The sequence below is a fragment of the Lates calcarifer genome, linkage group LG19, assembly GCF_001640805.2.
Source record: "Lates calcarifer isolate ASB-BC8 linkage group LG19, TLL_Latcal_v3, whole genome shotgun sequence".
NCBI classification, from domain to species: Eukaryota; Metazoa; Chordata; class Actinopteri; family Centropomidae; genus Lates; species Lates calcarifer.
In genome coordinates, this window is record NC_066851.1 from 19,437,446 (window position 1) to 19,461,858 (window position 24,413).

Below are 24,413 nucleotides of genomic sequence, written 5' to 3' on the forward strand. Positions count from 1 at the left end.
TAGATCTTAGTCCAACCAACTAGTTAAAAACTAGAAAAAGCTTCCTGAATATGGTCAAATAAAAACTTAACAGCCAGACAGATTCAATAATATCAATATTAACAGGAACTTTTCATTATCTTTTAAATCAGGGACGTGTTTAATTAGTGTCAGTGTTGGTTTGGTCCACAGGGGGCCAGGCTGTGTCCACTCAGGCCGTCGCAGGCTCTCGGTCACCGCCCCTTCCTCTCTCAGCCGCTTTTCAAAATCCGCTACAACCCAGAGGAGGATGATAGAGCCGGGGGGCACAAAGCAGCCACCGAACCCTGCGGAGACAACACACTCACCGGTGTTGTGCTGGAATAAAACGTCTCTAACAAGCCTCAATAAGCCAAACCACCGGTAACGGCTCGTTGGTTTTTGTGGAGAGGATAAGGGAACCGCGACGCGACCTGCGGGGAGAAATGTTGTAAAAGTTTTGTTTTATACCCGCGTTTTATCACCAGATTTCAGCTGGAAAAGGAGCCAACTAATCGCCCCAAGTTCAGAGACTTTGGTGAGTGGGGTTTTAGCTGACCATTTTAAAGTAAATGTTTGTTTGTCGGCTGCTTCCTCTTCTGTGTTCACCGCTGTTTCTAACGTCAAATTTTGGGATGAAGTGAAGTCAGAGCCAACGGCTAACCGTTGACTCCCAACACGCCCGTGGAGAAATTAGCCCGGTTAGCATAGCCCATCACTTTCCTATGAGCGTCCTGTTTGACTCGTATAACCAGATAAACCACTTCACAGCTGGTTAAGACTTTTATCATGCCCATAAACTGACTTTTTAATCTTTACACATGTGCCTGTAAGTTACTAAGGCGACTGCTGACAGTGTTTCTAATGAGCGATGCTACAGGATTACTCAGCAAGTGGTTAAATTAGATCTTATTTTCACTTTTTCTTGTCGTTTTTCGCTTTGTTTTTCCTCTCTACAAGTTAAACATCCTTAAAAGTTAGTTGATGTGTGACAAAGCCGTTAAAGTTTTTTATCCATGGTCTTGTAAACAGTTTATTTTAAACTAAAACATACTGTAGTGTAGAAAACTGTGACTGTGCAGTCTTGTGCAAAATGATCTCACCAAGATTTATTGATCAGAAAATGAGTCATTTGTGATGCTCAGCTTCGATCCAAATCATTCATATCATGCAGTGTTTTCTTTCAGTGTCACTTCATGGAGTATGTGAAAGCTGTTGAAATGTAAATTAATTAGAGAACAATTATAGAAATGCCACACAGACTAAGGTGACCTCTTCAGATGTGGTGCTTTGTCTGACCAACAGTCCATAATCCCAAAATATTCAGTTTACTATCATGTATGACAAAGAAAAGCATCAAACCCTCACATTTTTAGAAGATTTAATATCAAATATTTGACATTATTTTCTTACAAACCTTCTAAAAGTATTATATCTTTATCAAAATACTTGATACCCACTAACTTATCAATTAATCGACTAGTTGTTGCAGCTGTAGTTGATGCCAAGTAAACTTAACAACAGTAAAAAAAATATTGATTTACTTGAAGATCGATGAGAGTAAAAGTAACTTAAGATTTCAGCTACTTTGTGCAGATTTAGTGGACAAGTAATGCAAAAGATATTTTGAATAGTTTGACAAACAGCAGGAAGAGGAGGTTTGTACCAAGAATGATAAAACAAACAGACCAAAGGAAAACCTAGAACAAAATGAATATAACATCTATAAAGATACTTCAATATGTGCACACTTGTTCCAGATCAAAAAATAAAATTAGGGAACAAAGGGAATCTGCATATGGCAATAGCTCAGTGGCATTATTTCTTCCAGTATTATTCTACTGAAAGACAATATTAAGATCAGGCCTTTAAAAGCAGGAAACCTCTTTGTTCCATCTGAAAGAAGACCCTCAGTGTTTTCACCAGGCTGACATCAAAGAGGAAAAGTTGTGAAATCTTTCTAGCGATAATTACGCGTCTCATCAGTACCAGTGAATGCTGGGATGTTGTGAGGATTAACCCCCTTCTTGTGACCTGGACCGGCGTGAGTCTTTGGCTGCAGCAGCTGTCAACCTGGGGCCACCGAGAGTCACTGTGTGACCGGGCCGAGCAGGCGGGCTACCGGGATAATTGGCTCAGAAGCTGCCTGCATAAAGCAAGCTGAATTAGTGCGACAACATGAGCAAAGTGTGTGGAGAGAGTCTTATTTTCTAAAAATTTAAAATTATGGTCAGAATCGATCTGCTGTGCACTTCCATTTCCCTGCATTTGTTTTGATAATTTCTTGTTTTTGTTGCACATTCTTTGCATACTTCACAAAACATGATAGCTTTAGAGAAGCTGCTGCTGCTGAGCCATGATCTTCTTGCATTTCATAAGCCACTCAAATGTGCAGATGCAGAATACTGATTTGGTTTTTGTGGACAGCCTATTGTCTGCGGTGAATGGGTACCCCGAGTCTGGGGTGTGGGGACACCTGGCCGAGCGCTTGATGATCCCACTGAGAGCAGCTGGAAAAGCAGAGGGTCAGACGGGTGCTCATTGTATAGATATATAGGCACAAATTGGGAAGTTTTAACTCATTAAATATAGTAGTATGCTCTCAGATTCACACGCAGTTCTACATAGTTTTATATGCAGCTTATGTGTAGCGTTTATGTAGGAACAAAATGAGCAGGAACTGTGATCAAGTTTATAATACAAGTACATAAGGTGCAACAGTCAGATATAACATTTGTGGAAAGTATTGTCAGTAAAAATAGAAGTACAGTTGATGAATGCTTTACTTTACTCAGCTCTCTGCTGCTATTTCCTTCCTTAAGCTTCAGGTGGCTGACCTGGACTGTTGCGTCTATGAGTTATGTCATTGCTAAAGTCAGTTACACACTTTACCTTTCTTTCTTTCTTTTGACCCATGATGACCTTTTTAAGCAATTACCCTCTTATTTAATTACCCAAGAATCATTAGAACCACTCTTTAGGCTTGTCCTTATTGATTTTAAGTTGCAGAGATGATGCATCCAAATAGAAAGAACATAAACTTTCTCCTTGTGTCTGTAACTGATGCTTCCACCAGCCAATAACTGTTGGCATAAGTCTTTGGTGTAACCCTCTGAATTAGTCCCTGGCTGCTTGTTCCACTTGGTTCACTGCCAATTTGGTGTCTGGTTGGTCTTTATACATGACATTTAGCCTCATTTTTATCACTATCAACTTCATACTTTTTATTTTGTCAGCCTTTAAAACTCAAATACCTTTACATCTCAACATATTCACTGATACTAATTATAAGAAAAGTAGAAATGTGTTTAAACCACAGTAACTGTAAACTACATAAAAGGTGTGTGTGTTTTCCAGCTCAGTGTAAAGAGAGTCATGGTCAGTATCAGACTTGTCCATGTCTATCAATTTACCTGATTGTCTAATCATTGTAATAGGATTAGCCAAAGCCTTTGCTACAAATGCTTCGCTGGAGCGGTGTGTTGGTAGCTCAGTCGCTCAGTGGCACACAGATGAAGGTGCTGTTAGGAATGCATGCTGTTGAGATAGATGTTTCCACTCTATTTGTGAGTATTTTTTATTAGTGATTTGATAAACTGTGCTGTTAATGTAGAGTGAAGAGATTTGACCTCTTGTCTCTGTTTTGATTTTGTAACAGGGAAGCTAAATGGCGCTAATGCTCTGTTCTATCACTGTGGAGAAACTCATCGGCTAAAATCTCATGGAAAATGTGACAAAACAAGGATTTTCATTGCTTTTTTTGTTTGTTTTTTCAGGGCAGGGTGCTGTCCTGTGGGATGGATGACGCCCAAGAGCAGGACCACTACGAGGAGCGCCTGAAAGAAGTCTTTAACAGTTTCGACACCAGCGGCTGCGGCTCTCTGTGCCCAGAGGAACTCTCTGACCTCTGCCAGTCGCTGCACCTGGATGATGCCACACCAGCTCTCCTCCATACGCTGCTGCAGAACCAGGACCGCCTCACTGCCAGGGTGCGTTTATGGTCTCTGCGTGGCTGTTATGTTTCTGGCATATATTGTTCCTTTTCTGATGTACACGTGAGTTGTGGCCTTTTGGCTTTCCTGTGTGTAGGGTCCTCTGCGTCCTTTGATTTTGACAGATGCCTGGGAGCCACTCCAGCTTTCAGGTCTTTGTGTCTCTGGGCTTTTTGGCGCTTTGTTAGCCGTCTTGTTGAGGAGAAAATGTGCCTCCATCAGCCCTCAACCCAGGTGTCTGTCGTCAGGACAACCAGGCCGGCTAATCAGCATTCACAGATGCATTTGTTTGAGGGTACTCCATGTGGAAATGTATGAAACAGGGAGGACACTGGTCAGATGTGTCCAATTAGACTTGAAACCGTACAGTGCATTGTATGTCCAGTATGTAGTTTTTGTCTTTTCAGCCTCAAGTAGAAAGATGAGATAAATTACAAACTGCTTACCTCTGCGCTTTTGCATCAAGTTTTGTTTATGTATAAGCGTGTGCACAGACGGGTGGCTATTGTCTCGCAAGTGCGGGTGTGCGTGGGCGGGGTCAGTGTTAGCAGAGGGGCCAGTGAACTGATTGCCTACCCATGGCATCCAACAATAAAGTCAAAAAGAATAACCCCCACCCTAAAGCTGCCAGCCGCCAGCCTCCGAAGCACAAAGAAAATCACCATACTCAGGGTTAGCAGCTGTTGATTGTTGAAGTGTGACCTCCCTGCTCCGGCTCTGACGAACCCTCCTCCACCCAGACACCCAGGGACACCCAGCCTCCACCCAGCACACAGGGAATTACACCCAGTCTGAGGAATTTCATGAACTTTTGCTTGCAAAACATTGCTTGCATTTTACAACAAGAAGTCTCACATTTATCTAAGACTATACTTCAGTGTGTAATCTCTTCTTTAATTCTTGTTGCAGGTTGACTTTGACCAATTCAAGAATGCACTGATTCTGGTTTTGTCCTTCAAACATTGAGCCACCTCAAGCAGAACAGGAAACCTTGCCAAAACCAGGTAAAGTCTAGATTCAAAAAAGTCTTTAAAACTCCTGCGGTGTTAGCATGAAACCCAAGTACAGAGCGTGACGCTGAATCATTAACCTTAATCTGTGTTTTATGTCCGTATCAGTTTAATATTGAACTTTAAGGGGACCTTTCCCATTTACCAAGTTGTCCAAGCGGAGAAGGTGACTGTGTAAGCTCAGTAAGTAGAACAACCCCATGCTGATTCAGCTCTAAATCTACATACAGAGGCACAGAGCCAAAGGTGCAGGCCCAAAGCCAATTAGCTGACAGTTGAACTGTTTGCATCGTCATGGTTTGGACCACTGGCATGGCTTGTTATTTTATCAGTATAGCTGACACACTGAGTGCATATATACTGAGAAATTTCTTGGAAAAGTATGTGGATGTTTCCAAGTTGCTGAACATCGTGATCCATCTTTTTGCATGAGCGTTGTTTACATTAGCAGACTGTCTCGTACAAGATATGAGATAATATCTGATCTTTATCAAAGTTACTACTTTCCTGTCTGTGTGTTGTCTCACTGTCAGTGAAACACAAAGTGCACTAAACCCAAGTTCCCTTGAATTTCTCAGAAGTTTGCACCTCAAACATTGTCAACCTGTAGTTTCTGTTTTATTCAGACAAATGGGAACATACAGGTTTAAAAGATTCTTTGGTTACCGCTTTTAGAGAAGTAACTACTTTTACAGAAGTAGCAGCTGAAGACTGCGGAAAGTATTACTCATTGTACATTTTTGTATTGCATCTTACAGGGTATCTGTAGGTTTTGAAAAGGTGTAAAGCACTGAAATTATTATAGGCTATATTATTTCTGGTTTCATTTCTTTTGGTCATGACTGTAAAACGGGTATAAATTGCATGTTATTAAAAAGGTCATAAAATGCGAACCCCTATTTAAAATAGTTATCAGTGGTCCACATATATACTTTTTAAAATGTTTTGTAAATGTGACACTGCTCTTATGATTTTACAGTTCCTTGTCATTTCTCTTCAGAGTCTCCAGAGATCCAACCAAAGTTTGTGAAGGGCAGTAAACGTTACGGCCGCCGCTCCACACCGGAGTTCATAGAGCCTATTTCAGACTTATCTGAAGCTACCAATGGAAACCCGGCGGAGGGAGAGGATCTGGAGGACAACTATGACTCAGCTGTTCCCAGGAAGCGTGAGGTAAAAGGCTAATTCTGATGTCCTTTGAGTTTTTCCAGCTCAGCTCTGAACCTCCAGACGCTCGGATGCCATCCTTATCGCCTCCTGTCCTTGCATGTACTGTGCTTCTCAGCAGCCACAGACCGATAGCGAGGCGTTATTCTTAGCTAATCAGCTTAGCGGCATGTGAGGCAGATCCTGAAATGTAATATAGCTACTCCACAGTGGATTCACACAGCTCTGTACATTGCATAATAACGCTGTCTGTAAATAACACTGAGCATAATTACTGTTAATAAGCTTGGTAATTAAGATGTAACAACAGTGTTTGTGTAGCGTCATGCAGTGTTGTCAGTTTAATATTTCATGATGGGATTCTGTGAGTTGATAAGTGTTCAGTGTCAAGTTGAACTTTGTCCTGAGTCTGTACGCTGGCTGTGATGTGGTAAACAACAGCACAGCGATCCAGGTATTTACATCATGTCCAAACACATCAGAGTTTTCAGCAGACAAAAAGAGAGACAGGTGCGTGTTGTAGTGTTTGTCGTTATGAACGTGAATATCTCCAGCAGTTGCTTTGGTGTCGTCTTTATTTAACATTGACATTAGATGCCTCCCTAAGCCTACAAAAGACTGAGGTGGCTTCAGTGCAACAGGTTTTGGAGTGGAGCGTTGTATAGCATTAGTTCAGCCGTGGCCATGCACAGCTGAGCTCTCTGCGTGGTTCCTCTGGTTGATCTTCTTTTCTATTCCTTTTCTCGGATAATCCTGCTCTCGCTGCTGACACAGAGAGAGTTGTTTGACATATGTAAGGAGGCCTAAGCTCACACTTTGTCTGAGTATCCATGACCTGCAGAGGAGGTTAAGATGGAACAAGTCCCATTCTGTCCTGAAAATCAAGTTGGCCGGTAAAGTTAAGTAGCACTGAAACAATGAGTGAATTTTTTTTGTTTGTTTGGTCTCCAGTTTCACTGTTCACTCAACAGTTTTGATAATCTGTAGTCTGTAATTTATCAAGAAAAAGGGCAAACATTCACTAGTTCTGGCTTCTGAAATGGAGAGATTTGCCATTTTTCTCTGTTTTGTATGACTGTAAATTGTTGGTAAAATGTTTAGTAGACATCATCGTGGTCTCTATGAAACAATCTTCTGACATTTTATAGATTAAATTGGTTGAAAAAAATATAAACAGATTAATAAACGATGAAAGCAGTGGTTAGATGCAGCCTTATGATGGAGTAAAGCCAGGTTGCAAGCATGGACGTGCTGAATAAATTTTAACAAAGAAAAGTCCCCAACTGCTCGCTGAAAACGTCATAATAATGGCCTGGATGGATGTGTTAATATTCTGTGTGTTGTCTGTGACTCCACCACAGATGCCTGAGCGCCAAGACAAACACTATTCGAGACATTGAACTGAAGCGTGTCTTGATATTGACTAATCTAGGTTGCAACAATGCTACAATGTCCGGCCCAGGGACCAGCAGATGGGGCTGGGTCAGGGGTGCTCCGTCACAGAGACTGCAGGCCTGGTGCTTTGGGAGGAGGAGGGAGTTTGGCTGTGACAAGGGAACAATGAGCCCCGCCACCCCCCACCCTCCTGGATGCCTATACACCATGTATCAAAACGCCACTCGCAGGATCCCATCTGTTCTTCATTCCCTCACTGTTTGCTTCCCAAACAATAGACGGCCACGCTGGGATTGTGTTGGAGAACAGTGGGGCACACCTAACAAAGCCCCTCCTCCTTTCGTATGTCTTAAAAAGCTCAAAAACCTGAATTATTTTTTAGTTTTTTGAGAGTTTGTGCAAAGTGTGCTCCCACTAAATACAATCAGATTTTTTTCTAATCAACAAAACAATCTCACATTAAATCCCATTTCATATCTGAGCTTTTGATCACATCACATGATCTTCATCAGCACCAGTTTGTCCAGCTGTCATGGATTTATAGATGTTAAGATTTACATTCTTTTGAGGCACTTTTATTTCCTGTTCAATATTTTTTTAAGCTGCACATTGGAATGAAGTGTGTCTGTGTCTGAAAGGAGAAAAGCGTGTCTGTCCATGACGCATTTTTCCATTATTCCCACCATTCCTGATTTACCCACTGACCGTCCCTCAGGGCCCGTGCCATCACAAAAGCTCTCTTGTGTTTGTGAGACTCTCCAGCCCCCCTCCTTGCACCCAGTCCCAACCTTGCCTAATTTAAAAACATGTTTGAACTCATAAACAGGCTGATTGTCACAGGAGAAAATGAGGCTGTGGGATATATTGATATGGTAATATTTGTCCCAGATGAGTTTTTGTATTTTAATTGTTTAAAACTGATGCTAAAGAAGAGCCAGACTGATTAACAATAAAGAAGAGATGATTGTTAATGGGCTCTTTTAGATATTAATTTCAGGGTTTTTTTGTCTCTAACAGCGCTGGAACGCTCACGAAACAAGCACAGAGGAGTATGAGGCAGAAGGTACGTCAAAGTCGCAGTGTTTTTCAGAAAATTGACTTCATCCTGATGCTTTTCCGTAAATTATCACCATCTCTTATCATGTGTGCAGGTCAGATGCATCTCTGGAACCCAGACGAGCCGAGCACACCTCGGGGATCCATCGTTCCTCTGTCGTCCCATTTAGAGGAGAGGCTGCATGAGGCCTGTGAGGAGCTGGGCATATCGTGGGACAGATGTGCCGGTCACACTGATCTACTCGCTCTCTGTGAACATCTGGGCCTGGAGGTTAGTTGAAGACCGAGTGCAGGGACTGTTTCTTTCAGGGCCACTCTTAAAATCTTATTATCAGCACTTGAGTTTCCTCAAAATTACATTTCAAATTTTCCACAATTTCCTAGTGTAACAACTTTCAAATCACCATGAGGCGATCAATTGATACAAATCACTCACACACCTGTATATACTGTGTTAAGAAAATACCTAGTTTCACTGTTATTTTCCAGATAACTGGGGATGTTCTCCTGAGTCTAACTGGTGATGGAGTGATGAATGTGCAGGAGTTTGTATCCAGGGTTGTAAACCACAACACTCCCCCCACACCCTCAGCCTCCACACCCTACAGACAGCTTAAACGACATCACTCCACACAGGTACGCTGTTTGTTTGTATCCCTTGTTCTCAGCTTTTAGCTTTATTACAGTGTTTTTTACTCTGTCACTTAAAGCGAATTGTTGGTTGAAAAAGATTAACTCTCTGGTAAAATTTTCTTATACAGCCTTTTGACGAGGGAGGCCGCAGGATCGCCACCCCCTCTGCTTTGACCAGCACCATCGGCATGCGTCTCTTCTCTTCCCTTGATGACGGTACTGGTTTCACTCCAGTTGAATACATCCTGGATGCCTGGATAGAAGAAGGCATCGAAAACAGCACTGAAATCCTGCAGGTACAGCATTATACTAATTCTTCTTATTATGACTGTGGCCATTAAAAAAGATAAATACATAAATATTTTTTTGCAGGCTTTGAATTTCAACCTGGAGGGAAAACTGAGTCTTAGTGATCTCACCATGGCACTTGAAAATGAGCTGCTTGTTACTAAGAATGGGATTCACCAAGCGGCACTGGCGAGCTTCAAAGCTGAGATCAGACATCTCCTGTGAGTATGAGTCATCACTAAAACGCAGCTCATTCAGATCTTTATATTTGAGTAACTGTATTTCATTACAGATACGTCTGACATAAAACAAGATAAATAAAACCTCCAGGATGATTTGTTTATTGTTATTTATCATCTTTATCCCTGTTTTCTCTCGTCAGAGAGTGTGTGGACAGGGAACTCAGGGAAAAAGAGAAAATCCGATCGGACCTGGAAAAAGCAGAAAAGTTGAAAACTCAGCTCGCCACTGAGGTGGACGAGCACCACTCTGCCATTGAACACACGAATAACCTGAAGCTCAGGTAACTATCATCCCTCTGATACTGATGGGGATTTTAAGGATTAAAAAGCTGGAGGCATATAGTCAGCATTATGTTATCTTACTGTGTCTTTTCAGTATTTAAGCTTTAACATTCTTGTATTCTCTGTGGGTGAATGTCTACAGGAAGCTTGAGCAGGATCACAAAGAGAAGCTAGCAGCAGTGCGATCAGAGCTGATGAAGGAGATGGACCAGATCCAGCCAGCAGGCGGGCCTGCAGCGAGAGGAACTGGAGGCAGAGATCGAGAAGATCAGGGAGGATGAGTCTTTCCTCAGAGACCACCTCTCCATTTCTGTAAAGGTACTAGAAGGGATACTGTCATGCAGTTTAACGTCTCTTTGCTTAAATGGTTTTATATTTATTAACACACAAAGAATTCAGTGACCAAAGAGTTTTATTAAAAACCTTGGCATGGGCTCAGTTTTCTTCTATACATAAAATTATCGTCTGAGATAACTGGCTGAATTGTGTAAACATGCCGTTGTTATCCCTGTCTTTCAGGAAAATAGACGTCTTGAAATGGAGCTGCTGGACAGCACGGAAAAACTAGTGGAGGCACAAAGCCAAATTACAAAACTCCAGACAAGTTTGGACAACATAATGAAAGAAAAGGTACAACAACATTTCCTGGCTATACATTAGTGGATGTTGACATTATCTATCATCTGTGTTAGAACATGCTGTTTCTGTTTCTGTCCTCTTTGTTTCTAGTTTTATGAAATAAAAACATACGTATGTTTTCTTTTTCTATAGTTTGGAGACTTGGACCCTGGCAGTGCAGACTTCTTCCTCCAGGAGGAACGTATTAAACAGCTACGCAGCAGCTATGAAGCTCAGTGCAGGGTGATGTTTTCTTGCTGTTTGCCTGTCTGTGCATATAAGATATGGTGATGGTGATATCACCTTTACAAACTGGGTTTTAGGTGCAAAAAAGATACAGTCCTGCTCTGTATGCAGTGATAGAATTAATTATTTTTATTAATTTAGCACATAATATTCTTGGTTTTTTTTTTTCTCTCTAGGAGCTTCAGGATCGTATCGACGAGCTGCAGTCAGAGTTGCAGGAGTTCCACAGTCTTGGTCGAGTTCATCAGCCCTGCCACAAACCCCTCTCTGAAGAGCTGGAGAGTAAAAGCCCCGGCATGGAGTCTGATCCAGGTAAACTCAACAAATCCCTAGATAACTCATCGCAGAGCCCCAGCTGTATCTGTTCATGACATACAGACATTTTACATTAAAAACAAGCCACAAACATCTAACTTAACTTTTTGCAGGCATCGGCTCAGAGGATGTTCAGCCTTTCAGCATGAGCCTGGAGGCAGAGATGATGCTGGAGCAGCTGAAGGAGCAGCACCTTCAGGAAATGGAGGAATTGCGAAACCAACTGGAAAGCAAAGTAGGTCATATGTACCGTATGCTCCACATTTCATGAACATCTGTGAATTATATTATCAAAAACAACCTGAAAAGAGATTGATGTGATATCAGTATTGTGAACTGAAGCATGATATTGCACTTTGATCCTGAATGCATCACAGATCTGGACTTATTTAACTGTTTGAGATTAAAGAAATGACCAGTTAATTGTTTCCTCCCAAACAACACCACTCTTGTGTCTCTATTGTAAATATGACGCTAAAGCCAGAAGCAAGTTAACTTAATAAATACTGGTAGACAGTTTTTATTACCTTTGGACAGAAGTAGTCTTGCTGCTTCTCCCATTTTCAGTCTTTATGCTAAGTTGAGATGACCTGTACGGCTGCCTGTAGCTTCATATTTACTATACTGAAAAGAGAGGTGTCAATTTTCAAATGTAACTCTCAAAGTGTTGAATTATTCCTTTAATTCCTCTCTTCTTTTTTTTTCATTGCTACAGATCAATGAATTTGATAAGATGGTAGAGAAGCAGAGGGTGACCCATGAGGACCAGAAGGCTTCCTTAGCCCTCCAGTACCAGCAGGAGGTCCAGGCTTTGAGGGAGGAGATGGCCAGCGTCCAGAGCCAGGCACAGGAGCTCCAGAGCCAGCTAGAGCAGGCGGAGCTGGAGCGGACCTGTCTGGAGCAGAAGCAGGCCGAGGAGAGGGACGAGCTCGAAAACCTGCAGGAGGAAGAAGTGGGAAACCTTCAGACAACAGCTGCTGCAGGCCCACACTTACACCGAAGACCTGGAGGAGCAGCTGAAGACCCTCGAAGAACAACAGGCTGAGATGGACAAAAACCTTCACACTGAGATAGAGGAGCTGAAAAAACTACACGCCATTGAGATTAAGAAACTAGAGGAGGAGCATGTGGAACTTTCTGATGCCAAATTGGAAGAGGAGAGAAATAAACTGCAGGAAGAAAAGGCTGAGCTGGAGAGGAGGTTGTTAGATGATTATAAAAGGCAGAGGGAACTATTGCAACAAAGCCATGAGGATGAACTGAGGGCTAAACTAGAGGAGGCAAAACTGAGGTTTGAGAAGGAGCGGGATGAGATCGTGCAGAGACTGACAGAGCAGTGGCAGACAGAGAGGGCTCAGCTGGACGAGCAGAATAATGAGTCTCTGCAGGTGTTGCTGGAGGAAGAGATGCTGAGACTTGTCAAGGAACAAGAGGAGAAGGAGAGGAAGCTCAGAGAGCAGTGGGAGACTGAACGAGCCCAGCTTCAGCAGCGTCACAAGGATGCTGTACTCGAACAAATACTCCAAGAGAGACTGCAGTTACAGGAGCAGTTTGAGGAGAGGGAGAAAAAGCTGAAGCAGGAGTGGGAGAGGGAGAGACTGCAGCTGGAGGAGGATTACGAAGGGATGATCCAGGACAGGTTGAATGAAGAGAGGGAGAAGCTTGCGACAGAGACAGAGAAGGAGGAGAAGAGACTGGAGAACTTGATGGCAGAGGAGAGGGCTCGTTTAGAGGAGAGCCACCAAGAGGCCATGAAGGAGCTGACTGCAAAGCACACTGAGGAGAGGGACGCTTCTCAGCAGCATGCTGGACAAACTACGAGAGGACATCGCTCAGGAGAGGTGAGACACATGACCTTTGAGATGTTTTCCTCCATTTTATTTATCTCACAGTAACTTTTTAAAATGTACTTCATTTACAGAAATTAACATTTTGAGGAAATTTTCTTAATGTCGAACTGTTCCTCCTTGTTAAAATAAGCTCGTGAAAGAAAATGTTGGTTTTGTTCAGAGTTGAAAACTGTTGCTGTAACAATCACTGAATAACCATGTACAGGAGGGAAATCGAGATCAACTTCACCCAAAGAATCAAAGAAGTGGAAGATCGTTTCTCAGGTGATCAAGAATCTGTTGCAGAGCGTTTTCAGGCTGACATTTTGAAACTCGAGCAGCACTACCAAAGTGAGCTGAAGGAGCTCTCTGACAGCCACGTTGAGCAGAAGCTCCACTGGGAGGCACAGATACAGAAGGCTCTTGAGGAGGTAGAGGAACAAAGAAGAATGGCAGAAGAGGCTGTGGAGCAGGAAAGAGAGAGACTGAATCAAGAGTGGACAAAAGAACGACATGAGCTCAAAAGTATTCACAATGAAAAAGTAGAAGAACTGATGATAAAGAACAAGCTACTGCAGAATGAGTTGGATGACTTTGTTGGTGCAGCCCAGACTAAAGAGATAGAGCTCAGTCGGCAGCTGAATGACCTCCATACCCGTCTTCAGGAAAGCATGGAAACCAAAGATGAGCTTCTTGCTCAGTCTGAGAACAAAGCACTTCAGTCTGAGCTCCTGTTGAATCAAACAGTGGAAGATTTTAAACAGGAGAGGGCAGAACTTCTAAGTAAACAGTCAGAGCTTGAGACAAAATATAACGAGCTGCTCATCATTTCAGAGAGGCAGATAACAGAGAGGATTCAACTGTTGACAGAGCGAGATGATTTAAAGATGAAGATTGAGGAGCTGGAGATGCTGCTCAGACAGGCAGCAGTGGATTTTGACCTTGAGAGGAAGGAGCTACAGGAACATGTTTCTGTTCTTGAGGAGAAGTTAAAAGATAATCCAGACAGAGAAGAGCTGATAGCTGAGAGGGATCTGCTAATAAGAAGAATTAAAGAGCTCTGAGAAAGAACTCAATCAGGTTTTGGTTGAGAATAAAGAAATGGAGGATTCAAATGACCTAAACACATTTAGTGAATGTATTTCTTTGTCTGCTGATGATCAGGAAACATGTTTGACACCTGAAATCAATGATTTTGTTATTCTTAGCAATTCCTCTAATCAGGAACTACTTTGTTTTTCACCACCTCTTGTTGAACAAGGTGTTGATGTAGCAGCTATAATAGACACCCCTAATGCAGTTGACAGAGGCCCTGACAATATCAGAAATATTGGTCTTGAATGTGATAAAGAGGACCCTTTTACCAACATACCAAAAATAAAGATAGATGACTCTGAGAACCAAGAACAAGACGATCAGATTGTTTCAGATTGTTGCCAGATTGGAGATTCAAGCCCAGAAAAAGCAGAAGACGACCCTCATGTTGGCTGTTGTTCCACAGAAATTGGGCTTAAAAACACTAAATCAGAGCTGAAAAATGTTGAAAACAAAAAAGAATCTGTTTCCCCAGAGACGCAGCATGAGGCGGTCTCATCGCTTGGGGCGTTTGAAGGTGCGGATGCAGACAAAGATGCAACAGATGGTGAGAATAAAACAGCTGTTGAATCATCGTGAGGATGAGTACAAACCTCAGGATGTACCAACTTCAGACTGTGGAAGCTCTTCCCATGAAGATGAGCCATGTCATGAGACTGTGGTTGATCCGTCAGTGCTGGAGGAGACAGGTGACCCTGGTGTTGAGGGTGCTGAGGTTAGTTGTTTACCAAATAACTCTTATCACCATAAACAGGAAGTTCAAGACTCAGGCTCTGAACGTTTAACCGCTGAAATAAAGGATGAGCATGCTGACTGTGCACATGACAGCCCGGAACATCTAGATGAAGATGGTGATTGTGAGGACCAGGATTGCTCTCTCCCGAAACTACAGGCTTTGTATAACACTGCCACAGAGGAGAACATCCTCCTGCATGAGAAGATTTCTCTGCTTCAACAGAAGACAGAAATACTAGAGAATCTTCTGGCTCATAACAGTGAAAAAGCCAAAACTGGCCACCAGGTTTTGGAGGAAAACTACAGCCTCAAAGTTAAAATGATACTGCTAATGGAGCATGTGAGAGAGCTCGAGATGAAGGCCTTAAAAATGACAGCTCTTCAGATTCGATATGAGGATTGCATGTGTGAAAATGCCAAACTGAAGGACCAAAACAGCGAGCTTGAACAGAGGGTTTGGAGCCTTGAAAGCAGGATGAATATTTTCCCTGATTTCCAAGATCAACAGATTTCACTCATGGATGAGATCAGCAGGATGAGGGAAGAAAATGGCAAGCTGTCAGAGCTGTTCGGTGAACTGGAGAGGCAGTACGAGACTCTCTCAGCTGTCCATCCAGAAGAGGAGGATTTACTGGATCTGACCAGTCAGCTGGAGGTCAAAGTTCAGGCAGCGAGTGACCTCGAGGACTGCTGCGAAGAGTTTGAGAAGCACAACACCAAACTTCGCAGAGCCTGTCACAGAGCTCCAGGACAAGTCGCAGACATTAAATGAAACCACACAGGCCCATAGGTAACGTGGAGAAAACTAGGATCCCGTCCTCCTGTGTCCTCTGTGGCTTCTCGTGGTCCCATCCCTGTGGTGCTTTGATTTTTTTAGGAGCGCTCCTCCTTTCATAGCACTGTTTGTACCTGTGATTAGTGTCTTAATGTTCCCAAACCTTTGCGCGATGTAACAGATTTTGATCCCTGTAGATCGCCAGTAGAAGGAAATCGCAAGTTCAGTGTGTGTATTTTGTAGAAAATAGTACAGAATTCAGAATTGCAGAGAATATATTTTACTACATATTGATTAAAAGCAACTTAAACTGTAATCTGTGGATTACATTTTGATGTAGTTTGTAAAAATCTCTTTTTCTGACTTTGTCTAACATGTTTTTTCTGTCTGTAGATGTGAGGCCAGTCGTCTTGCTGAAGAAAACCTTGTCCTCAGACAAAAGATTACTGCGTTGAAAGAAGAGGACTTGAAAGAAGTCCAGGAAGAGTTGATGTAAGATGTACACACCAATGTTATTTTCACTTAATCATGTTGGTGCATTTTTCTTATGTCCCATAAACTGACATTTTCCTCCACTGTTACATTTTAGACAAACTTTGGAGCACTTAAAAAAAGAGAAGAGCACTTCTCAGAAAGCAGCAGAAAATTTCCAGGAAGCAGGTACTTTACATGTAACGTGATACATTTTTGAAACTGCTCTGTGTGTTTGTTTGTTCAGAAGCAGGTTGTGAGATGTTACTTTATTTCCTCCTCTGTAGATTTCAGAGCTGCGTTTGCAGAGCCAGCAGCTCGAGGATGAGAACGGGACACTGTCGGAGAAAAATGCCCAAAATATGGCTGATATGGAGAATCTCCGACAGCAGCTGGCAGAGCTGATAAAGGAAAACGAGAGGAGGGAGGCATTCCCCGCTGAAGAGAAGAACAAGGTACAGTGGTTTAATGACAGACTGATGGTCATCATGTTGTGTTGGTCGTAGCGGGTAGTTAATTGGTGGCTGTTTTGTGTTAGCTGGCAGCTTGTGTGTCTGCTCTGGAGGCAGAGCTGACCAAAGCTCTGGAGGACACTGCACAGCTGGAGCAGAGGAATATCCAGCTGTCACAGCAGCTGTCTGACCTCAGAGAGAAGGTGAGAATGAAGCCATGGACACTTTAATGGATCCTCATCAAAGCATGGCACAGACACAAAAAAAGTATTAACTGCACCTGACTCACAAAATGACCCAGTGAATTTAAGTGAAGACAAACATGAAGGAATAATCTCACCTGCACCTGCACCTGATGGAAGTACAGAAATAATCCAGAGCCTTAAGGTACCTCTGATCTACTGAGACATCATTAAGGATCACTTTTTTAATTACAGTCATCTTCTTGTTCTTAGGAGGTCAAGTTGGACTCTGTGGAGAATCAGCTCAGCCGCCTAGTAGAGGAGCGGAGGAGCGTGGATATGGAGACTCAGAACCTTCACAGCCAGCTAGCCAAAGCTCAAGACAGGGTGAGAGCCTACTGTAACCACAGAATCATTTTTATGTTTATGATGTTTCATGTTATTTTTTCAGTTCAGCAGCTGCTTGAGAAAACTAGTAGTGTTTTGTGGTTTTTGGTTTGAAAATAAATCAAACTTTAATTGTCTCATTTACCATTTTTACCACTTTATTACTGAGTGTATCAGGACAAAATTTACTCTTGTTTTTTCTCTCTAGGTCAAGACAGTGGATGAAACTCTTCAGGCTGCGAAACCATCAAAGTGCTCGTCTTAAGTCAGACGTCCGTGTTTTGCAGAAGGAGAAGGATTCCCTCAAACATGAAGTCGCCGTCTTGCACAAACAGCTGCAGAATGCCAACGATAAAGTAAATGTTTTCGATCTTTGTCACAGACTAATAGAATTAGGAATGCACCAATCCAAGCTTTTCTCCCAGTACATATGATACTAGTCCAGGTTATGGGATCGATGCATCCTTACATAAAATGATAGTTAAGTGTAACATCAGAGTGAAAAAGCACAATTAGACCTGATCTGTAAGTAAAGTTTGAAGATGTTCAGTTGTACAAATGATTTATTTGCAGTAGACCCTGACCTCTGCCTTTGTCCATTACAGAACCATGTTTTAGAGATGGCCTTGCACTCAAGCGGTCTGCAGAATCAGAGTAAAAAGAAGTACAGAGATGAGATGTCTCGGCTGATGGAGCAAGAGCAGCAGCTGCTGAGGCAGGAAAACGAGAGGCTTCAGGCAGAAATGCGCAACATCAAAGGAGACCTCGTGCAGTCCAGAGAAAAGGTGAGTTGAGGCCTACCGCAAAGAAAACTTAACTTTTAAAAATCTACAGGCATATTAGTGTTAAATCTGCCCGTCACTGAACTCACAGCTCTCTATTTTCTGCTCCAGGTCCGTCAGCTCGATGCGACCGTTGCCTCCTTGAAGCAGCACAAACAACAGAGTCAGTCCTCCCTGCTGAAGGCCTTGGAGCAGGAGAACGCCGCACTGAAGCAGGAGCTCGAGGCACAAAAGGAACTAACCAAGGTAGGAAAAACAATTCTAAATGTTTTAAATCTTAACCTCACTAAACATGGTGATTTTGTTCATGGTGATTTTTATTCTCCTATATTCTTAATACTTTATATGTGCATTGGTTTCAGGACTGTGAAGCTGGACAAGGACACACAGAGCTGGAGAGCCTTAAGCAAGAAAATGAGGCACTCAAAGCCCAAATGGCTCGACTGTCTACACAGCTGCTAGAGGTACATTTCTTTCAAAGTTTCTCCTCTTACTTTATTGGATTTTAGAGTAAAATGTGCTTATATTCACTATTTGTGACTCCAGCTTTTGTACTTGCCTTCAGCCTACATTTTTGCAAGGAGAAATTGAATTAAATTAAATAAAGTTACTTCAAACTGTCTTTTAGCTACAATTCTCTCCTCACTGTTTATTACTTTGTCCAGTCGTTTCAGGCTCAGCTCGTTGGACTTCTGCCTCCGTCACCTCACAGGATCCCCAGAGGGCAGCATCGAGGCGAGGATCCAGACAACATGCAGGTACAGTACAACCTGATCCTTCTTTGATAGCAAACCTGGACAAATATACATGAATATATTCGACTTATATCAGATATCATGACTAAATGCTACATTGGAAAGCTTTTCAACATCAGAGTTTAGTGCCATTGCATCATTGCATGGTTTGGTATTTTATTCATCTCCTGCCATTTTTCTCTCACTGTCATTATTTGCTTTTATTACATCATGGTTTTTTCTTCTCATAATCATCATAAATGAATCATAAATGGTGATAAGAGGGAAACCGTGAACTACATCTCATGTTGGACATTTTTGGGGGATATAATGGGAGATAGATGTAAATACACACATGATATTTCTTTCACTTTGGTGTAAAAACTGTCCATTCAAATAAATCACTCAGTTCAGGTGCTTTATTTGAATTTGTGGCTGTACATGCAACGAAAAGAAAACTTCTCAGAATCAAAGCAATAATGCATCAATTTAAAAGTGTGTAACACCTGAGCTGAGTGTTTAGTTGTGATAATCCTCATTTATTTTTTTATTTTCCATTCCCTTTTTTGTTTGAATGCTGGGTTTGCTGTGCTGCTTGTTTTTTAGTGTTCGTCCCAGATCCACCTCAGCATCTGTTTGTCTTCATCTCCTTATGTCACGTGTGTTTACTTTCTGGGTTTGGTATTTAGTTATTAGTACCTGTGTGTGTGTCTTAGCTGTGTACCTGACTGTCTTTATTTAATTTTCTGTCTCGGGGCTGAAGTAATGTCAGTGGTGTGATCATCTGGGTGTTGTCCTGGTGGTTTGTTTTCCATTTGTCACCTTTTGCAGAGTCACACTGCACAAAACTTCTGTCTCAGATAGATGTAGCTTGTCCAGGTTTATCTATAAACGGAGTCATCCTGTGGTGTATTAATAGCATCTGACCTCTTGTGTCATTGTTATCTGCAGCATGACATCTAGATATCACTAGGTAACGATGAATGTAGTGGAAGGAAAGAAGGTTTGTGTTTACTGTACATTTATGGTCTGGTCGTTCACATTAACTTTATAGGGTTATTCAGACACGTTAATCAACAACAAACCAAACATTATGATATATTTATTTACTAACAGATCTAACAGCACAATATATTGACCTTAATATACAAATTTCGACAGCCTATAGTGTCCTAGGAGATGATCTACAATGGAAATAAAGTAAAATAAATAAACTTCATATTCTTGCTGTTCATACCGGCCATGAAGAACCCTAACATGACAAATATTCAAAGTGCAGCCAGATCTAATCTGAGTCTTAAGCAGCTAGTGTGCTAGTGTTAGTGAGATCCAGAAGGTGTTTTAGTATCTTAAATCTTTGCAGGATGACCACTGCCCCACCTTTTTCTTTCTTAAGGTGCTGGAAGCATCAGAATGGTAGAAAAAGATCTCCACACACACTTTATTTTGTGAGCCTTTGGTCTGTCAGACCTTCATCAGTGCTTCATCACTGTTGTATTTTGTATGCTCTGATGAAAGTCTGACAGACTGAAATAAGTATCTTTTTTTTAATAGTGCAACATGTCCCATGATAACATATGGAGGATTTTTTTTAATTAGAAAGAAGATGTCCACTTGATCTGTCTAATGCTGATCTTGCTGAACTTTTGGACTGTGAATTATTTCGCATTAGGAAAAGATCTCTCTTTATATCCAGTATGGACAGGACTAATGATTACTGCGACCTATAACTCTTTCAGTGTACATGAGGACATGTTAGCATTGTTTGAAGACACATGTGAAACTATCCTTTAAGTTTTAGAAATTGAAGTGGATTATTTCACATAATTCTGTGTTGGTTTTTTGTATTTAGTGTTGAACACGTGTCTCAGTATATATATAAAAGCTTGTTAGCAGACCAGACCTGTGTAGGTGTTTTAGGATTAGAGGAGAGGGTCGAGCTCTGGTGAAGTGTACCTGCCTTCTCTCTCCAGGGGCCGATGCCGGAGCAGCGGGCAGCTCACGCAGACAGCTACCGGCGGATCGGTGGATTGTAACACCAGCGTCTTTCCTCCTGCTCTTCCTGCTTTATCCTCTTTTACCTCCCCAAGGCTGCTCTCCTCATATTCTACTCTTCCTCTGCTTTGTTTTTGGAGCAAAAAAAAAAATCTGACTGTAGCACATAACTCCCGTCCTCTCTGCATCCTTATAGGAGATTGTGAACAAATGTGGTGCCTGATTGAAAAGGCATGATTGTGTAGTTGTGGTTCCTCGCTGCTAGGTGGCAGGAAAACACAGATAAGACTCCATGGTGTTTTTTCCCCATGGGATTTTGATTAAATAATGAGATTACCATAGAGAATTTAAAGTTTGTCAGACATGCTGTACAACATGTAACATCTACATGTACAGACTGCAATGTGGCATCTTTACAAACAAACAAACAAAATCTTTTTAACGCAGGGTATAGAATGTTTTCTTCTTCACTTGTACCATTTCCCATTGTCTGAGACAGGGTATTTACATTTATATTTATCAGAGGCTGAATCTTGTTTGACAGTTTGCCTTATGATCATTGAGGAGTGTTAAGGCGAGGTTTGTGCCTAACAGCCCTCTGAGCCTTTTCTAACAATCAAGCAGTTTCAGCCTGTTAATATCAGGTGATGTTACTGTCTGTGTCCAGTCAGGGTTTATATCAAGATTTCTTCATGAAGGTACCAACTTTTCACTGTTGTTCATGCCCGTATTTCTTATTTGACACTACACATAGTCGAATGTTTCCTGAAGCTACCTGTTGATGTTATTTCTGTGTTCTGGGTCTTTGTGTTGCTGCTGCACAACCAAAGTGAATCACAACTTTCTGGGTTATATATATTTTTTCTCTTAAACAGGGACTTCAACGGCGTCACACAACTGTTGACTTTGAATGTTTATCTGCTATTTATGATTAGAAGTTACACGTGAACCAAATCATTGTTTTCCTCAGTAGTGTGTCATTAGTACGTGTCATTATATCTATTATTGTTGTGTTTGTGTTTTGGTTTTTGAGTCATGTAGTGAGTCTTTCTTTTTTGCACCATGCTCAAATGTATTTTATCATTTTGTTATTTATTTTATTTGAATCATGTTAGGGTTTATTTAATTTATGCATTAAATTATTTTTTGTAGAGGTATCTGGAATACATGGCATAATTTTATACCTATTTATATTTTATTTATTTTTTTAGTGTGTTGTCTTCTTTAGAAATGTACTAGACTCATTTAATGCAGAAATCAAGAGAAAATAAAGCACCTAGCTCACAAGAATTTGGTCTGTATGTTGTTTCTGACTTGTCTCACACTAGTCTTTTTAGTCTTAAGGCAAGATCAATTCAAATTCCATTATCATTTTATTGCATTCGCAGCAGTTTGATGATATCATTCACTGTCTTGTCACCAGGATGAGAGGGAGAGGAAGATGAAGAATATGGAGGAGCGTATGAGAGAGATTGAGCTGTCGCTGCACAACGTCAAACTGCTGCTCAAAGAGAAGGTCGCTCAGCTCAAAGACCAGGTCAGTTCAAAAATATCCATAATTCAGTGTTTTCTCTTATAAAAGCAGAAGGAAAAAATGTCATCAAAAACAAAGCAAATGTGTAATTTTGAATGATTTTCAAGAGTGCTACAATTATGGAACTTGGAAGTGTTTTTGCACAAATGGCCACACAAGATTTTAATTATGTTGGAAAACCAAGTATAGAGTTGTTTTCTCCAAGAAGTTGTGATTTACTGTATTTTCTTTGAGATCCAGTAGCCCACAGAGCCTGGACTATATTTCACTGATTAGGCCCTGTTTATATTTGAGACATAAAATCAGATTATTATACATTAGCAATATTCTCCTTTTCTTATGAAAACTACTTGAATGTGATTGAATTGCTGCGCACTTTATTAGAGAACCAACATGTGAGGCATCAGATTCACAGCGGGAAACCAGACCTTTAAACTAAGACCACAGGTTTTGTGCAGCTGTGGCTCAGGAGGTAGAGCGGGTCGCCCACCAACCAGAGGTGGTTCGATCCCCAGCTCCTCCACTCCACATGCTGAAGCACCTTTGCCCCTGATGTATCATTGGTGTGTGAATGGGTGTGTGTGTTAGAGAGTGCAGAACAAGCGCTCCATGAATGTGTGTGTGAATGATTTTTAATTCAGGCTCTAGTGGCCAGCTTATCAAAACCATTATCATCTTCTTTCTCTGGCTTCTCCAGCTTCACAAGAATGGCAAAGCAGACGTGCTGATCAAAGACCTGTATGTGGAGAACTCCCAGCTGCTGAAAGCTTTGGAGATAACCGAGCAGCGGCAGAAAATCGCAGAGAAGAAGAACTACCTGCTGGAAGAGAAGATCTCCAGCCTCAACAAGATAGTACGAGACCTGAACCCGTCGCCTCTTTCCTCGCTACCTTACCACTATAAATGTTCATAATATATCACCTCAAAACCCGAGAGGTGCTCAGGACATTAACAACACTCCAAAGTCAACCATTAACTGCACTGTTTATTGACGGCTACGTGTTTTTTCTGTCTTTAAAAACATATTTCTTATTGAACCCTCCTGCAACATGTCCAACCAAATGGACCAAAAAATGTTTCTTTGTTGCACATCCACTGACATGTTTTACTGTGTTAAATATGCAGTATTTGTTCATTTTATTCTAAGCAATAATTATCTTAAATTGTGTTGGACCTATGAAGAACCAAATGTGAAGGTTGGACTGTAAAGAAAACATGTTATTTATACATTTTTTAAAACAGTAGCTGTTACTAGTAAATGAGTAAATATTTTACCATGACACTACATTGCTCTCTCAAAGGAGAAAAGCGATACTGAAGTGCACTTTTTATGTAAGTGTTCTTTTGTCTATGTTGTCAAAGAGATTAATTGTTAATCTGTTTGTCTTTTATTTCCTTATCCCTTATGTAAAGAGGAAACAGAAACCTGTCTCTCAACACTGAAATCATGTAAACAGAAAAGTTAAATAATCTGGTGACCTGGTGTTTGCTTTCATGTAACACTACCTGGAGTTACATTCACTTTAAATGTCAAGTAGCTATACTTGCTATTTATATTTGAAAAAAAAAAATGCTATGATCTGTGGCAATATGTAAAGTGTCAGTATGTGAAGACTGTCATTATGAATGTTTTCGATTGAAATGAAGGACCTTGTCTCTGTAATTGCTGCAGAGTGAGCACTAAAGTTGAAAACAGGGTAATGTTTTGTGTTTTCAGTGTAAATAAAACACATAAATTGTGTTTTGTTTGATTGTGTGGTTGATTAATTTGCCCCTTCTGCTGTTTAGAGAGAATTTTTGTCAGTCCCCTACAGGTTTATCCATGTATAGATGGAAAAAATGAACAAATACAAATAGAATACAGGATATTAATTTCCACCAAGCAGTGGTGGAAATATGCCACCTAGTTGTATGATAAGCAGTTAAAATCAACTCCACCTGATTACATTAAACTAGAACATTAAAGTTACATTTAAATGCATGAACAATAGTAAGTCAATAATGTATATATACACTGAAATGGGGCCAATCTGCAACTTTTACCTTGGATACTTGTTTAATACTAAATGTACTTAAGGACATTTTAAGGTTACCTGCAATTAAATATTTCCACTTCCACTTCCACTAAATCCAGATGCAGCGACCTTACATCAAAGCAATTTTATAAACTAGTTTAATAGCATGTTTTTATTTGTTTATCA

At 41.2% G+C, this 24,413-nt stretch overlaps 2 protein-coding genes across 2 annotated transcripts; both read left to right on the forward strand.

Moving 5' to 3' along the window:
• The first annotated feature begins 391 nt into the window (after positions 1–391).
• On the forward strand, positions 392–23,953 carry nin (ninein (GSK3B interacting protein)). Its single transcript, XM_018681718.2, is given in 33 exon segments — positions 392–535; positions 3,774–3,986; positions 4,899–4,943; positions 4,945–4,993; positions 6,000–6,172; positions 8,579–8,624; positions 8,713–8,888; positions 9,107–9,253; positions 9,379–9,546; positions 9,623–9,759; positions 9,921–10,061; positions 10,205–10,280; positions 10,282–10,380; positions 10,582–10,692; positions 10,834–10,923; positions 11,103–11,238; positions 11,355–11,476; positions 11,957–12,205; positions 12,207–13,034; positions 13,036–13,082; positions 16,069–16,167; positions 16,265–16,335; positions 16,441–16,601; positions 16,685–16,801; positions 17,054–17,167; positions 17,376–17,408; positions 17,410–17,523; positions 17,773–17,952; positions 18,061–18,195; positions 18,312–18,413; positions 18,615–18,707; positions 22,102–22,215; positions 22,910–23,953. Coding segments are annotated over 32 exon segments (4,581 nt in total). The 5' UTR covers positions 392–535; positions 3,774–3,794; the 3' UTR covers positions 23,126–23,953.
• Positions 14,154–15,969, forward strand: LOC127143599 (uncharacterized). The gene is given in 2 exon segments (XM_051078149.1): positions 14,154–15,633; positions 15,635–15,969. Coding segments are annotated over 2 exon segments (1,086 nt in total). The 5' UTR covers positions 14,154–14,607; the 3' UTR covers positions 15,695–15,969.
• Positions 23,954–24,413: the final 460 nt, after the last annotated feature.